We start from the raw sequence: 16,336 nt of genomic DNA, 5'->3' as shown, positions 1-16,336 counted from the left end.
AGAGTTTGTGAGTGTTTATTCAAAACCTGCCAAGGAGTCCAATTCACTTTGTTGCATCATCAAGTACTTTGTAAAGGGTTCCCATTCATCTTTGAAATCATAGTTGTCCTTGTCCCGTAGCTTATGTGTCAGTTCTGCATAATCCATCAATTTCTCTTGCCATGATTCTTTAGTTGGGATTTCTTTGTTCTTCCAATCTTGTGCTATTAAAACTCTTGCAGCCGTTGTCGCATACATGAAGATATTTTTCACAGCCTGCAGATTTTTGGAGCCACTGATGGGGAGCATACATTTCAGTTATCCAAAGCTGCTATCTAAACCTAGCTTAAAGAGAAAGAGAAAAGGTTGTCATAAGCCGCAATCACACTTGCCTTTTGTATATTCCCTGCACGTTTTGCCAGGAATCTGTCACTCTCTGCAGCAATAGCTTATTATGCATTTATCCTTCCCCAATCTAGATGCCTGCCTCCCCGGAGAAGACATGCCTGATGCCGACAACAAAAGCTGCAACTGCGAATTTGTGACCGAGGACCTGACACCGGGCCTTAAAGTCAGCATCAGGGCAGTGTGGTAAGGGAGGGAGATGTGCATACAAACAAGGGGGCAGTGTGCTTGTGGGCAGAAGTGTGACCATGAGAATGCCAAGCAGTGCTGAACAATGCCAGGGGCTCAGTTGCTACAGGCAGGATTCTGCATGGCTCTGCATCGCACATAAAATACGGCTGGAGGAAGAAGCAGCTGGAGTTGGACCTGCCCTGTTCACTTCCTGGCAGTTGGGTCTCTGTTGCTTACTGGGAGAGAGAGGCATTTAGGGAGGTCGACGCGGTGCAGATGCACTGGCAGAAAAGCCAGAAGGCTCCGCTGGTGTGCTTGCACCGTGCCAACCACCCCACCCCACACTTCCTCCCCGTAACCCACCTGGCAGCAAGTGGCCCACCCAATGAGCCCCTTCTGGTGAGAGAAGACTTCAGTTTGGCATGGGAAGGAGTAGAACGGGGAGACAACACTCAGCAGTTAAACAGATATCTGTAGATCAAGGTCCTATGATGATTTGGGCTTAATGCCAAGGAATATAGTCCCTCCTTCCTTCCAGCCATGACAACATAATGACCAGCTCCCCTCTTGAATTCCAAGAGCCCAAGTCATAGAATCATAAGACTGTAGAGTTGGAAAGGAATCATAGGGTCATCTAGTCCAACCCCCTGCAATACTGTGAATGCAATATTAGCTCATGTGAACTTCAAGGTACCGTACCGCACAGGTACTTTTTTTCTCTTTTCCATGAGGGGGTTCCTTAGATCACAGAATCATAGAGCTGGAATATGCCACAAGGATCACCTAGTCCAACCCCCTGCAATGCAGGAATCTTTCACCCAGTGTGAGACTCGAACCCACATCCCTGAGATTAAGGATCTCATAGGATGTAGGGTTAGAAATAGAAGATAGTGTATTTTAAAATAGGATTATTTGTAAGTGATAAAATGTGAAGATTTTTATGGCAAAAGTAAGCATGGTTTAAAAAAAATGGCTAGAAATTATTATATATGTAAACTGCTAAAGATGAGGTAAAATGAAAATCAGATAAGAGGGACTTGGGGAAGCTCACCTAACAATGTTTAGAAAAAAATAAGGAGAAGACAAGAATTTGTTTGTATTGTTTGTTTTTCTGTTTGTGTTATTTAAGGTAAAATTAAAGGTACCCCTGCCCGTACGGGCCAGTCTTGACAGACTCTGGGGTTGTGCGCCCATCTCACTTAAGAGGCCAGGGGCCAGCGCTGTCCGGAGACACTTCCGGGTCACATGGCCAGCGTGACATCGCTGTTCTGGCGAGCCAGAGCCGCACACGGAAGCGCCGTTTACCTTCCCGCTAGAAAGCGGTCCCTATTTATCTACTTGCACCCGGGGGTGCTTTCGAACTGCTAGGTTGGCAGGCGCTGGGACCGAACGATGGGAGCGCACCCCACCGCGGGGATTCGAACCGCCGACCTTTCGATCGGCAAGCCCTAGGCGCTGAGGCTTTTACCCACAGCGCCACCTGCGTCCCGTTTGTGTTATTTAGTTGTGCTACAAAAATTTTTGGAGGAAAAAAGAGAGATTAAGGGTCTCATGTTCTACCAACTGAGCTAAATCAGTGCCCTTAATTCATACTTAAAAAGCTCCAACCACAATAAATGCTGACCTCTTCTTTTCCCCCCCAACTTAAATTTTTATTAGTTTTCATCAAACATACATTCCAATACATTCATTGTATTAATACATCTCATACATAACATTAGCTCTATTGAGCTTTGGACTTCCTTCCTCCCCTTCGGTAAGTATCATATATTTTCATTACGTCACGTATTTTATACATTTATCTATTTGATCATAAGCTGTTGAAGTTAGTCAAATCCTGCCAGTGTCTTTAAAGATTGACAGTTATCTCTTATATAATCCAAGTATTTACTCCAATTTTCATGAAACTTTTGTTCATCCTGATCTTTTATTCTCCCCGATATTCTAGCCAGTTCCGCATACTTAATCATTTTGACCTGCCATTCAGTAATAGTTGGTATTACTTCTGTTTTCCAATTTTCTGTTTTCCAATTCTGGGCTAACATAGTCCTTGCTGCTGCTGTGGCATACAGGAATAAGTTTTTATCTTTCTTTTTAACATCTTTTCCAAGTAGTCCCAGTAGAAAGGCTTCGGGGTTTTTTTAAAAAAAGTATACTTAAACATTTTTTTAAGCTCATTGTCAATTAATTCCCAGAAACCTTTCACTTTACTGCAATTCCACCACATATGGAAAAGATCTTCTACCTCTCCACATTTCCAACATTTCTTATTTTTCATTCTATACATCTTTGCCAGTTTTACCGGCGTGAGGTACCACCTGTATATCATTTTCCATACATTTTCCTGTAATGCCATACAAGCTGTGAATTTTAAGTTCACATTCCATAATTCTTGCCAGGCTTCTAATTCTATATTATAACCAAAGTCTATGGCCCATTTAATCATAACCTCCTTCACCTCTTCATCTGTAGTATACCAATTTAATAATAACTCATATATTTTGGACATTGTTTTATTTTTGCTTTCTATAATATCTATGTGAAATTTTGATTTTTTATCCGCAAATCCCATCCTCTTTTTGTCTTCTTTTAATATTGCATTAATTTGATGGTATTGTAGCCACCCACTAAGTAAATTCTCTACTTCTTCATATGGCTTTAACTTTGGGCCTTGATTAGTTTTCCTAAGCAATTCTTCATTTGTAAATCTGTTTCCTTCCATATTAATTTTCTTGATGGTTAATACATCTATTGGAGATATCCACCAGGGGGTCTTTCTTTCTAGTAGGTTTTTATTTCTCTCCCATACCTCGTACAATGGTCCCCTAAATACATGGTTTAGAAATCCTCTGTGAACTCTTACTTTATCGTACCACAGGTACGAGTGCCACCTGTACCTGTTATCATGGCCTTCTAGGTCTAGAAGATCTGGATTGTCCAACTTTATCCAATCTCTCACCCAGGTTAAACAAGCAGCTTCATAGTATATCTTCATGTCTGGTAGAGCGAAGCCTCCCCTTTCTTTTTTATCCACCAAAATCTTCATTTTTATTCTTGGCCTTCTGCCCTGCCAGATGAATCTTGCTAAAGTTCTCTGCCATTCTTTAAATTGTTTAAGTCCTCTAATCACAGGGATTGTTTGGTACAAAAATAACATTCTGGGTAGGATATTCATTTTAATTACTGAGATTCTACCTAAGAAGGATAATCTCAGTCTGTTCCAAATTTCTAAATCCTTCTTAATACCTCTCCATGTAGTTTCATAGTTGTCCTTATATAGATTTATGTTTTTTGCTGTCAACCATATTCCTAAGTACTTGGCTTTTTTAACAACTGCAATGCCAGTTTTTTGTTGTAGTTCTTCTGATTCTTCTTTGCCTATGTGCTTAACTAACATCTTTGTTTTGTTTTTATTTAATTTGAACCCTGCTAATTCTCCAAATTCTTCTATTTTCTGTAAAGCTTCCTGTATGCTTTCCTTTGGATCTTCTAGAGTTAGCACTATATCGTCCGCAAATGCTTTTATTTTGTATTCTTTATATCCAACCCTGATTCCTTTTACCTTTGGTTCTTCTCTTAGTATTTTATTAAGCACTTCCAATACAGTTATAAACAGGAGAGGTGATAAGGGACACCCCTGTCTAGTACCCTTACAAATATCAAATGATTCTGATACATTATTATTTATGATAAGTTTAGCTGTTTGATGTTGGTAAATGGATTCTATACCCTTTATAAATCTTTCTCCCATTTCCATTTTTTTAAGGTTCTCTTTCATGAATCTCCAGGAGACATTATCGAATGCCTTTTCGGCATCAATAAAAATTAATGCAGCCTGTTTGTCAATTCTACTTTCTAAGTATTCAATTATATCTACTACATTTCTAACATTATCTTTCAATTGCCTTCCCGGTAAAAAACCAGCTTGATCTTTATGAATTATTGTAAATGCTGACCTCTTCAAAGTTTATAGCAATAGTGCCTGTACGGTTTCTTCATTGGAGACTCTTTCACTGGAGAATTTCAAGCAGAGGTTGGGTGGCCCTCTGTCCCGGATGCTTTAATTGAGATTCCTGCATTGCAGGGGGTTGGACTAGATGACCCCCGGGTACCTTCCAGCTCTACAATTCTGTGATTCCTTGCCATGGTTGGTCCTTGGTCTTTGCAGCATGCATGCAGCTCCTTGAAATCCCAGCATCTTCCTTCATACAAGGGGAGCTGCTACCAAGATGGGAGAGCTCTCCAGGTTCTGACAAGCACAGAGAGTGGGGCGGGTATAGATTTGCATGGGGCAGAAATGAATGCATTGTTGGGGGTTGGAGCTGGGGAAGGAGACAGAGGGAAGGTAACAGGTGGGACACCCACATGGCTGCAGGCCTCCCGTTGTCACTCTCTTCCTTCTAGTGTCATGAGATTTCTGGTTTCCAAGCGGAAGTTCAAGGAGAGCCTGAGGCCCTATGATGTCATGGACGTCATTGAGCAGTACTCGGCGGGACATTTGGATATGCTTTCCAGGATCAAAAACCTCCAGTCCAGGCAAGAGTCCTCCCCTCTTTCAACCTCCTGCCTCCTGCTCTCCATTGGGCAAGTGTTCTCATGGTGGAAGGGTGACCTCTTTGATCGTTGCCCACCTAACGTTTTCTTTCTTTTCCCCCAGGAAAAAAGCCACAGGGTGTTGTTTTTTTGTGTGAGTAAGGACTGTTTATATCTGGGTTGCAGGGACTGGATTTGTAGTACAGTCAAACCTTGGTTCCCGAACGGCTTAGTTGCCAAACAAATTGGCTCCTGAATGCCGCAAAGTGTTCCGGTTTGCGAACGTTTTTCGGAAGCCGAATGTCCAACGTGGCTTCCGCTTGAGTGCAGGAGCTCTTGCAGCCAATTGGAAGCCACGCCTTGGTTTTTGAACAGTTTCGGAAGTCGAATGGACTCCCAGAACGGATTAAGTTTGAGAACCATAGTACCACTGTATAAAGCATGAGGCTCAGATTGGCTCTTCGGAGTCTCAGTGGGTATGACAAGCAGTGAGTGTCCCTAATAATAAATAATAATAATAAATTTTATTTATATCCCGCCCTCCCCAGCCGAAGCCAGGCTCAGGGCGGCTAACAACAATAAAATAGTACAACATTCTAAAATCATTTCATTATAAAATTAATTCAAATCAAATTGATGGCAACCATTAGGCTAAAGTTCTGTGAAGATTGCCAAAGGAGGGATGGATCCTACCCAGATCCATCCCTATATGCTCAAGTATTTTCAGAATGGCAGCCATGCCGGAATGGGTAGGGACTGCATAATCTGGTCTGCATTAAGGTTCCCAAGAGTACTGTAAATATTATTTTCACTGGGAAGTCCAGATTAAAATTTAAGGAATCTGAAAATGTCCATATGTCCTGTGTGCAGCAAAGGGACTGGGGAAAGAGAAATTTTGAATGTATCTCTGCTATGCAACTGTGAAATTATTTTTGTAGAAAGGACTAGTGAAGCAAAGAAAAGCCAATGGAAATTGAGGATTTTTCAAATATATAGAAATATATGGCTACTGATTCAAAACACACTGTTAACTTAGAGATGGAACAACATAGGGATTCACCTGTCCCCAGTAGCATGAGACTTTATGACTCTACAGGTCTTCCTTTTTCTATCTTGCATATTTGAGTGTAGTCATGGCTTTATCCTTTTCCCTATTTGCAAAGATTGTCTCCCAGTAGTCTAATAAGCTGTTCTTGGAAAGGTTTTAACTTAACCTTCAGACATTTGCAAGGTTATTGCAAACAAATCAGAACTGTAACAAGAGTTCCTTCGCTGAATTGGTATGTGTTAGGACTATTTCTGTGGACACTGTAGCTCAGTAGATGCTCCACCCAACAAGTTAGGATTCTGCTGATCTGAAAGGTTCGCTCTCTTGGTTGCATCAGTGCATGGAGAAAATGTTTCAGCCTTCCTTTGCCAGGATGGATCTAAGAACCCCTTACAGATGTGTCTTAGTGGCGTAGCTTGAATCTATGGGCCAGGGGAGAGCAGTCCGTGAAGACTGATGGCTCTAAAGAGGACTCTTAAGTCCTCACACTTCTTGCTGCTGGCTTTGTTGGCTGTGCCTCGTCATCTGACTCTAAAACCGAACCCAAAAGAACTAGAGAAACGCATCGTTCATTGTGCAAATACAACTATGTTCCTGAACTACAGCTCTTATCATCCCTGACTCTTGGCCATGATGGCTGGGGCTGATGGGAGTTGGAGTCCAACAAGAGTTAGAGGACCAGCGTTTAAACAAACCCAACATACCATGTGAACCGCCATGGTTTACCAGGCAAACAAGCTGGGAGACCAGTTGTTTCTTTCGTCCTGGTCAACAGGGAGGACATTTACCACATTTCTGAAATACGGGGGGAAGCAGGAGAGGGGGCAAAATTCCCCTCCCATCTTGGCAGGATGATATTCACATTGTGCTAAGTTGTCCCCTGGAGAAATGGTTATCTGTTTCCTCTCGATGTAGCTGAGGTTAAAGTTTAGCAGAGTGTCAAACGGTACTTTACAGTTTGGCCTGTGTTTTTGTTTCATTTTGAAACCAACATGAACCCAGGCGGGTTGCCATCCTGACTGGAGAAAGGCTGTAGGAAATACTTCACCCTTCTTCATTTTGTTTTTTTATAAGCTTAACGTCACCTGCCCTGCCCTAATTTTTTACTGACAGGGAAAAGAACTGGGGGCCCTTTATCTTTTCCCCAATGGGTGATTTTTAATTTGTTTTATTAAAAAACAAACAAACCCTAATTGTTCATTTTTCAAAATGTTAATAAATAATTTGTTAATCTCTCCCCCCCCCAAATAAAAGCAGTGTATGGAAAGCAATTTTGAGCTGAAAAATTCCTGGAAGGGGGATGGTCCAGCACCTTCTTTATGTGCTTTTTCTGCTCAGGTTCGCAACTTGCCCCTAGCCGATTCTGAATTTTAATATATGTGATAGAGAGAAACGCTGTACTCCATGTAAAGTCTCATTTGAACTTGAGGTGCTTAGAATTGTCTTCAAACGAACATTTCATCTGTCAAAGGGCACTGTCCCAGTCTATTTGGCGGGTGTTTTCTTTTGGGGGTGGGGGTGGGGTGGGAGGGTTTTTGCTCCTATCAACTTTCTCCTTCACCGCTCATGATACTTGTTGCTGCTCTTGTGAGGTGTGTGCCATAAGTTGTAACATTATTATTTTCCCTACGCCTTGTTTCTGTCTCTCGCCCCATCCCATCCGTGGGTGTGTGTTTGCCTCCTTCAAAGCTTGTTTTCTCAAACCAGCTGAGAATGTGTTCCATGTAATGTGACAGGTGAGAAGTCTACATTTCCAATGGAATATTGTCATAATCGTTCCTAGCATGTGCTGCCTATCCATTGCGGAGCAGCTTCCCTTTTCCGACACAAGAAGGGCTATTCCATTGTTGCTGGAAATTCTGCAAGTCTTTCAATTAAATGTCGGAATTTGGTGTGCTCCCAGACGATCAAGTTGTATGATTACTGCCTTCTGTTCTGAGCGGATTATAATTTTTTCAACTTTCTTCTCTTTCCCTTTGATTTCCTTTTAAGTTGTTCTTCCTGTCTCTGCAACTTTTCCAACCGAGTTTTCCTCCGACATGTTGCTTCATTATGCGTTTTGCTGGTGTCTTTTTTCTTCTCATTTATTTTCGCCAGGATAGATATGATTGTGGGCCCCCCGCCCCCTTCAACTCCCCGGCATAAGAAGTATTCAACCAAAGGATCACCCCAATACTCGCCTAGGTTAGGACTTGCCAAAATGCCTCTTTTTCCTGATTCATTTGCTTCCTGTCAACCCCTTTTCATGCCACGTTAAATGACGGCATTTGTCACGTGCTGCTGACGCATATTGCACCGAATGGCTTGCTCTCCTGGATGTGCTTAATTTACTTTTACTTTTAGAGACACCAAAGGTGGGCCTTCACAGCAGTGCAAACCCGGAAATGGCCAAAGGACACTTTCTCTGATCATCATCATTTTCCTTTGATGGAACCATTCGAGGCTCCCTCAGCTTTTAGGCTTGGGATGGTAAAAGCCATGGCATTTGTGTTGCAGCAATTTCAGTCTCATTTAGAACAAGGAGAGCTGTTTCCTTCTAATGGAGAGAAATTGCCCAGATAGGCTTGCAATGATGCCAAAATACTTGCAGAAGGTTTTTAACTAGTGGCTCAAGTCTTATGCACAGGCTGAGATCCAGATCTCCATATTGGACCCATTCTCTTCGGTGAACAGGGGAAAAGTCAATAATTCCCATGTGCCCCAAAGTGTCTTCTACGATAGATGAGATGAGAAACCACGTTGCGCATTGCCCTGTGGATAATGCCAATCACAACGTTTCTTTGGATTGCAACATTCTTCCTGCACAATATGGTAGAACATTGCTTTCCCAATAAGCTCTAAAAGCTTATCTGAGGTTTTCCACTGAAAAGGTTATGAATGGCAGAGAAGCTTCCCTGAACGAGAGCTTGCTCGCAGCATGTATTCATCTGGAATCGCAGGGGAATGGGGTCTCATCATGCATGGAGTAATAATAGTGGTTCTAATGATGCTGGCCCATGCAACATAACCTGACATTCTACATGGTAGACACACAGGGGTATGTGGGCAGTCAAGTCAATATGGAAAAGGTTCCCTGAATATATATAAAAAATCTTAAATGCATCGTACTAGAGAGAGGCTACAATTACCCCCTGGTTTATTCTCACTTATTTCTAGTTAATAACATTTAACTGTGGCTTAAAGAAGGCTTCAAGATCCTTAAACACAGTAATTATATCTAGCACAACCAAGAACTTGTAAACTGTAATTACATCAATGTAGACTGCTGTTTAATTATGAATTAGTTAATCGCTCAATCGCCTTCTATACACGTCTCAAGGTGATGTGCAGAATGCGCTAAAAACAGTTGAGAATAACACACAAAAACAGCAGCAGATGAATTTGAAATACGGAGTAGACTCCCAATGTAGAGACCTGTTCAGCTTGGAACAAAAACGTCTTCAGTTGCTTGTTGACACACAAATTCTGCTTCATAGAACGGGCAGCCATACTAAAACCCCTGCTCTGAGTTATGGTAGAATGGACTTCTAATATGTTATATCTCACAGCCATGGCTTTAGCTTGGCTCCGTACCAGAGAGATCCAAAACGGTTAGGGATTGAATGTCACAGCGCCAGGAGGTGCCAGATCGCTGACCCCATCAGTAGTATACCAGCATTCCTAAACTCAGCATTCCTAAACTGTAGATAGTACTATGGGATTTTTGAAGAGCGATACAATCCAGGCCCCCACACCAGCTGAATTCACATCCCATGACATTTGCTATCAGGTACCACTTACCCAAGATGATATGTTAACTCAGCATCTGAGCTCAGTGAGAGAACTCCATTGTGAAACAGGATCGTTTCAGAGGCTAAGCAGGTCCCACCGGTGTAAAACAACATACATGAACACAAGTTTCCGGCCAGTTGTTTACCATGGCGTGCCAACAACAAAATACAGTCATACCTCGGGTTGAATACGCTTCGAGTTGAGCGCGTTCGAGTTGTGCTCCGTGGCAACCCAGAAGTAATGGGGCGCGTTACTTCCGGGTTTCGTTGCTTGCACATGCGCAGATGCTCAAAATGACGTCACGCGCATGTGCAGAAGCGACGAAAAGCGACGCGCGCAGACATGCCGTCGCTATTTACGTTTGCTTCTAGATGCGAACGGGGCTCCGGAACGGATCCCGTTCATATCTAGAGGTGCCACTGTATGCTTGTGGTGCTGCAGTGAGTTAGGGCATATGAGTGATCCGCTCTGTGGTATATACTGTTTGCGTATACCAGGCCTTAAGAGATTTTCCACCAGCCAACCTGTTTGTCATTTGGTTAACTGATTAGTTTAAAATAGTGAATCCAAAGTCCTGAGTGACTACGGTTAGCTTAACTCTGCTAGGTTTTTGGAGAAGAGATTGCGTTCCATGTCAATTTGAAAATTGTTAGTAGCCAAGTCATGGCTTCCAAGGGGCATTTGTGTCCTCTGCAGGCTGCTGTTGAAAAGAAAATGGATTACAAGGTATTCATTCACACCCAGTTGAATGCACTCCCATTGTTTATCTCCCTGGTTTGCTGCCATTGTCCAGCATCCAAGGAATTATGTTATATTTGGCCAAGGGAGCCTGGATTTGTGTTTCTCAAAACAAGCACCGCACTCGCTCCCCCTGGCCACATACCAAGTGCTTTTTGGAATGGGAGGGTGGTCTGAAAGTCAGATTTGGAGACCCAAGTGATGGGTGACTATCTGGGAGCTCCCATTCCAAGTAGCAAAACCAAAGATCCCAGTGGGGGCACATCAGCTGTCATGTGCCCCTAAATAAATCCTTTGGAGGATTAGAATGCGAGTAGGTTAGACAGATTTGCAATCTGGTGGTAATACTGGCCACGATCCAGTTCCTACTTGGAGAAGTCCTATTGTAATAAAGGGGTTCCTCAAGAATCTATTGGTTGTTGTTTGAAGACAGAGACATTTTTTACTTAGAACTAGAAAGGTGTGTGTGGACCACACACACACACAGTCATACCTCGGGTTACAGATGCTTTGGGTTGCGCACCACGCTGAACCCAGAAGTACCAGAACGGGTTACTTCCGGGTTTCAGCACTTGCTCATGTGAGGAAGCACTAAATCGCTCTTTGTGCATGTGCAGAAGCGCCGAAACGTGACCCGTGTGTGCGCAGACATGGCGCTGCAGGTTGTGAACGTGCTTCCCGCACGGATCACGTTCGCAACCCGAGCGTCCACTATGTATGTATGTGTGTGTGTGTGTGTGTGTGTGTGTATATATATATATATATCTCACAAAACAGGTCAAATTTATTTTGACAGTGCATCCTAATTCTAGGGTTCAGAAGAGAGAACCACATTTCCTGATCTCATTTATTGTCACTAAAATTCAGAAAGGTATGCTGCTGGTATTCCCTTTGGAGCAAGAGGGATTAAGAGAATTTCAGAGCTGAACTTCACTTTCAGAAAAGTCACAAGGCACAGTCCCCCTTGCGCAGTACTACTTCAGGCTTTAGAAGAGAATCACATAATTTGGTGTTTGCATGTTGATTGCCCTCTTAAAAGACAAAGTCCAGCAACTGGAGGAACGTGTAGCTACGCTCCAAAGAATTAGAGAGCTGGAGCTCTTCTTGGAAGCAACAGAGCACACCGTCTCCACCAAGGAGGAGACAGGGGACTCCCCTGAGAAGGAGGCTAGTTCACCAACACAGGAGCCAGATATATGGAGAAACGTGACTCAAAGAAGTAGGAGGCCCAGGGTTCGCTCTGATTGTTTAGAAATACGCAATCGCTTTGAGGTCCTTTCCCCTAGCATGGAAGACGAAGAGCAGACTCCATTTGAGGATCTCTCCCTCATTACAGTCGATCAGGTATATGAAGACGAGCAGCAAAGGCAGTCTTCAGGGAATGTGCAGGCGACCTTGGAACGGACAGCTCACGGAAGAACCCCGACCAGACCTAAGAGGAGGCGTGTAGTGGTGATAGGGGATTCCCTACTGAGGGGAACAGAAGCAGTGATCTGTGGGCCTGACAAGATGTCTCGGGAAGTGTGCTGTCTCCCCGGGGCTAAGATCCAAGATGTAACTGAACGACTGCAAGGAATCATAAAACCCACTGACAAATACCCCTTCCTCTTGGTTCATGTGGGAACCAATGACACTGCAAGCAATAGCCTCCAGAAGATCAAAAGAGATTACGAGGCTCTGGGCAGGAAATTGAAGCAATTAAATGCACAAATTGTCATCTCATCTGTCCTCCCAGTTGAACGACGTGGCCCAGGGAGAGAGGGAAAAATAGTGGAAGTGAACAACTGGCTTCGCAAATGGTGTAAACAGGAACGGTTTGGATTCTTAGATCACGGAATGCAGTTTCTTGAAGATGGACTTCTGGCAAGCGATGGGCTGCACCTCACAACGGTTGGTAGGAATGTTTTTGCAAAAAATCTCAGAAACCTCATCAGGAGGGCTTTAAACTGACTAATGTGGGGGAGGGAGACAGTGCTCCTGAAGGTAGGAGTCTATCAATTGATGAAGATGATCATCCAAATGTCATAGACCGAATGGAGCAAACAGCACGCAGACCTAGTGGTGGGAGGAAAAAATCCTTAAATAAGAGACACGGGGGAATGATTAATGGACTTCAATGTCTGTACACTAATGCACAAAGTATGGGAAATAAACAAGATGAGCTTGAGCTCTTGGTACAGCAAACTAAATATGACATAATAGGCATCACTGAAACCTGGTGGGATAAGTCCCACGATTGGAATGTAATAATGGAGGGATACAATCTATTTCAGAGAAACAGACCAGACAAGAAAGGAGGAGGAGTGGCGTTATATGTCAGGGATGTGTATACCTGTGAAGAGATCCAAGATTTAGAACCTCAAAGCCAAAGTGAGAGCATTTGGGTCAAAATTAAGGGAGAGAAGAATAACAGTGACCTCATTGTGGGAGTTTACTATAGATCCCCAAGCCAAACGGAGGACATAGATGATGCCTTCCTGGAACAGATGGCCAAGCATGCAAAAGGAAGGGAGATAGTAGTAATGGGGGACTTCAATTACCCGGATATTTGTTGGATGTCAAACTCAGCCAAGAGCATAAGGTCAAACAGATTCCTCACTGGCCTTGCAGACAACTTCATTGTCCAGAAAGTGGGAGAAGCTACAAGAGGAACAGCCATTTTAGATCTGGTCCTAACCAATGTTGATGACCTGGTTAGTGGGGTAGAAGTGGAAGGATCATTAGGCGCGAGTGATCATGCTCTTCTGAAGTTTACTATACAGCGGAAAGGAGCAGCCAAGCATACTAGGACTCAATTTCTCGACTTTAAGAAAGCCGACTTCATAAAACTTAGGGAAGTGCTGGGTGAGATCCCATGGACAGTAATACTAAAAGGAAAGGGAGTTCATGATGGCTGGGAGTTTGTTAAGAGGGAGATAGTAAAAGCACAACTTCAGGCAATACCAATGAGACGGAAACATGGAAGGTGCCTAAAGAAGCCAGGGTGGCTATCTAAAGAACTTTTAACTGAGTTAAGATTAAAAAAGGATGTGTACAAAAAATGGAAAAGGGGGGAAACCACCAAAGAGGAATTCAAACAAATAGCCAGCACGTGTAGACACAAAGTCAGAAAAGCTAAAGCACAGAATGAACTCAGGCTTGCTAGAGAGGTTAAAAGCAACAAAAAAGGCTTTTATGGGTATGTTCGTAGCAAAAGGAAGAACAAAGAAACAGTGGGGTCACTCAGAGGAGAAGATGGTGAAATGCAAACAGGGGACACAGAAAGGGCTGAACTCCTCAATGCCTTCTTTGCCTCAGTCTTCTCCGATAAAGAAAACAATGCCCGACCTGAAGAATTTGGAGCAAATGATTCAGCAGAGGAAACACAGCCCAGAATAACTAAGGAGATAGTACAAGAATACTTGGCTAGTCTAGATGTATTCAAGTCTCCAGGGCCAGATGAACTGCATCCAAGAGTATTAAAAGAACTGGCAGATGTGATTTCAGAACCACTGGCAGTCATCTTTGAGAATTCCTGGAGAACAGGCGAAGTCCCGGCAGACTGGAGGAGGGCAAATGTTGTCCCTATTTTCAAAAAGGGGAAAAGAGAGGACCCAAATAATTACCGCCCAGTCAGTCTGACATCAATACCAGGGAAGATTCTGGAGCAGATCATTAAGCAAACAGTCTGTGAGCACCTGGAAAGGAATGCTGTGATCACCAATAGTCAGCATGGATTTCTGAAAAATAAGTCATGTCAGACTAACCTGATCTCGTTTTTTGACAGAATTACAAGCCTGGTAGATGAAGGGAACGCAGTGGATGTAGCCTACCTTGATTTCAGCAAGGCATTTGACAAGGTGCCCCATGATATTCTTGTAAAGAAGCTGGTAAAATGCGGTCTTGACTATGCTACCACTCAGTGGATTTGTAACTGGCTGACTGACCGAACCCAAAGGGTGCTCATCAATGGTTCCTCTTCATCCTGGAGAAGAGTGACTAGTGGGGTGCCACAGGGTTCTGTCTTGGGCCCGGTCTTATTCAACATCTTTATCAACGACTTGGATGATGGACTCAAGGGCATCCTGATCAAATTTGCAGATGACACCAAACTGGGAGGGGTGGCTAACACCCCAGAGGACAGGATCACACTTCAAAACGACCTTGACAGATTAGAGAACTGGGCCAAAACAAACAAGATGAATTTTAACAGGGAGAAATGTAAAGTATTGCACTTGGGCAAAAAAAATGAGAGGCACAAATACAAGATGGGTGACACCTGGCTTGAGAGCACTACATGTGAAAAGGATCTAGGAGTCTTGGTTGACCACAAACTTGACATGAGCCAACAGTGTGACGCGGCAGCTAAAAAAGCCAATGCAATTCTGGGCTGCATCAATAGGAGTATAGCATCTAGATCAAGGGAAGTAATAGTGCCACTGTATTCTGCTCTGGTCAGACCTCACCTGGAGTACTGTGTCCAGTTCTGGGCACCACAGTTCAAGAAGGACATTGACAAACTGGAACGTGTCCAGAGGAGGGCAACCAAAATGGTCAAAGGCCTGGAAACGATGCCTTATGAGGAACGGCTAAGGGAGCTGGGCATGTTTAGCCTGGAGAAGAGGAGGTTAAGGGGTGATATGATAGCCATGTTCAAATATATAAAAGGATGTCACATAGAGGAGGGAGAAAGGTTGTTTTCTGCTGCTCCAGAGAAGCGGACACGGAGCAATGGATCCAAACTACAAGAAAGAAGATTCCACCTAAACATTAGGAAGAACTTCCTGACAGTAAGAGCTGTTCGACAGTGGAATTTGCTGCCAAGGAGTGTGGTGGAGTCTCCTTCTTTGGAGGTCTTTAAGCAGAGGCTTGACAACCATATGTCAGGAGTGCTCTGATGGTGTTTCCTGCTTGGCAGGGGGTTGGACTCGATGGCCCTTGTGGTCTCTTCCAACTCTATGATTCTATGATTCTATGATTCTATGGTGCTTATTTATTTGATTACCAGGGAAAGCTAGCAGAGTATTGGACTAGGATTGAGGAGATCTGAGATCAAATCCCTACCTAGCTCACTGGGCAACACTGAGCCAGTCACTCTCCCTCATTTTGTCCATCTATTTGTTGTGAGCATAAAATGGTGGTTGTGTGGAATAAGTCTGCTGATAAACAGAGACTATGAAGAATAGTTCCAGTGTATCCCTCTTTGTAATGTGCAAGCATTCCCCATGCAGGGATTTTATTTTGTGAGGGGCTATCAGCACAGCCTCCCCCATTCCAAAATAATAATTTATTAATAATAATAATTTATTATTTCTACCCCACCCATCTGGCTGGGTTTCCGCAGCCACTCTGGGCGGCTTCCAACTGAATATTAAAAACAATACAGCATCAGACATTAAAAACTTCCCTAAACAGGGCCGCCTTCAGTTGTCTTTTAAAAGTAAAATAGTTGTGTATTTCCTTGACATTTGATAGGAGAGCGTTCCACAGGGCGGGCGCCACTACTGAAAAGGCCCTCTGCCTGGTTCCCTGTAGCTGTGCTTCTCACAATGAGGGAACCGCCAGAAGGCCCTCGGCGCTGGACCTCAGTGTCTGGGCAGAACGATGGGGGTGGAGGCGCTCCTTCAGGTATACAGGACCGAGGCCCTTTAGGGCTTTAAAGGTCAGCACCAACACTTTGAATTGTGCTCGGAAACATACCGGGAGCCAATG

At 43.6% G+C, this 16,336-nt stretch overlaps 1 protein-coding gene across 7 annotated transcripts in view; it reads left to right on the top strand.

Annotated features, from left to right (window-relative positions):
- Positions 1-16,336, top strand: part of KCNQ2 (potassium voltage-gated channel subfamily Q member 2) — a 154,034-nt gene that overhangs the window by 125,747 nt on the left and 11,951 nt on the right. For 4 of the 7 annotated variants that reach the window (XM_053394495.1, XM_053394494.1, XM_053394497.1 and 1 more), the window contains 3 exons: positions 459-570; positions 4,960-5,091; positions 8,234-8,320. In XM_053394495.1, the coding sequence (XP_053250470.1) occupies positions 459-570; positions 4,960-5,091; positions 8,234-8,320 (331 nt within the window). The remainder of the gene's footprint in view (positions 1-458; positions 571-4,959; positions 5,092-8,233; positions 8,321-16,336) is intronic. The other 3 variants (XM_053394498.1, XM_053394500.1, XM_053394499.1) reach the window with 1 other exon arrangement.

Source organism: Podarcis raffonei, chromosome 6 (genome assembly GCF_027172205.1).
Source record: "Podarcis raffonei isolate rPodRaf1 chromosome 6, rPodRaf1.pri, whole genome shotgun sequence".
Lineage (NCBI taxonomy): Eukaryota > Metazoa > Chordata > Lepidosauria > Squamata > Lacertidae > Podarcis > Podarcis raffonei.
This window is presented reverse-complemented; position numbering and strand designations above follow the sequence as displayed.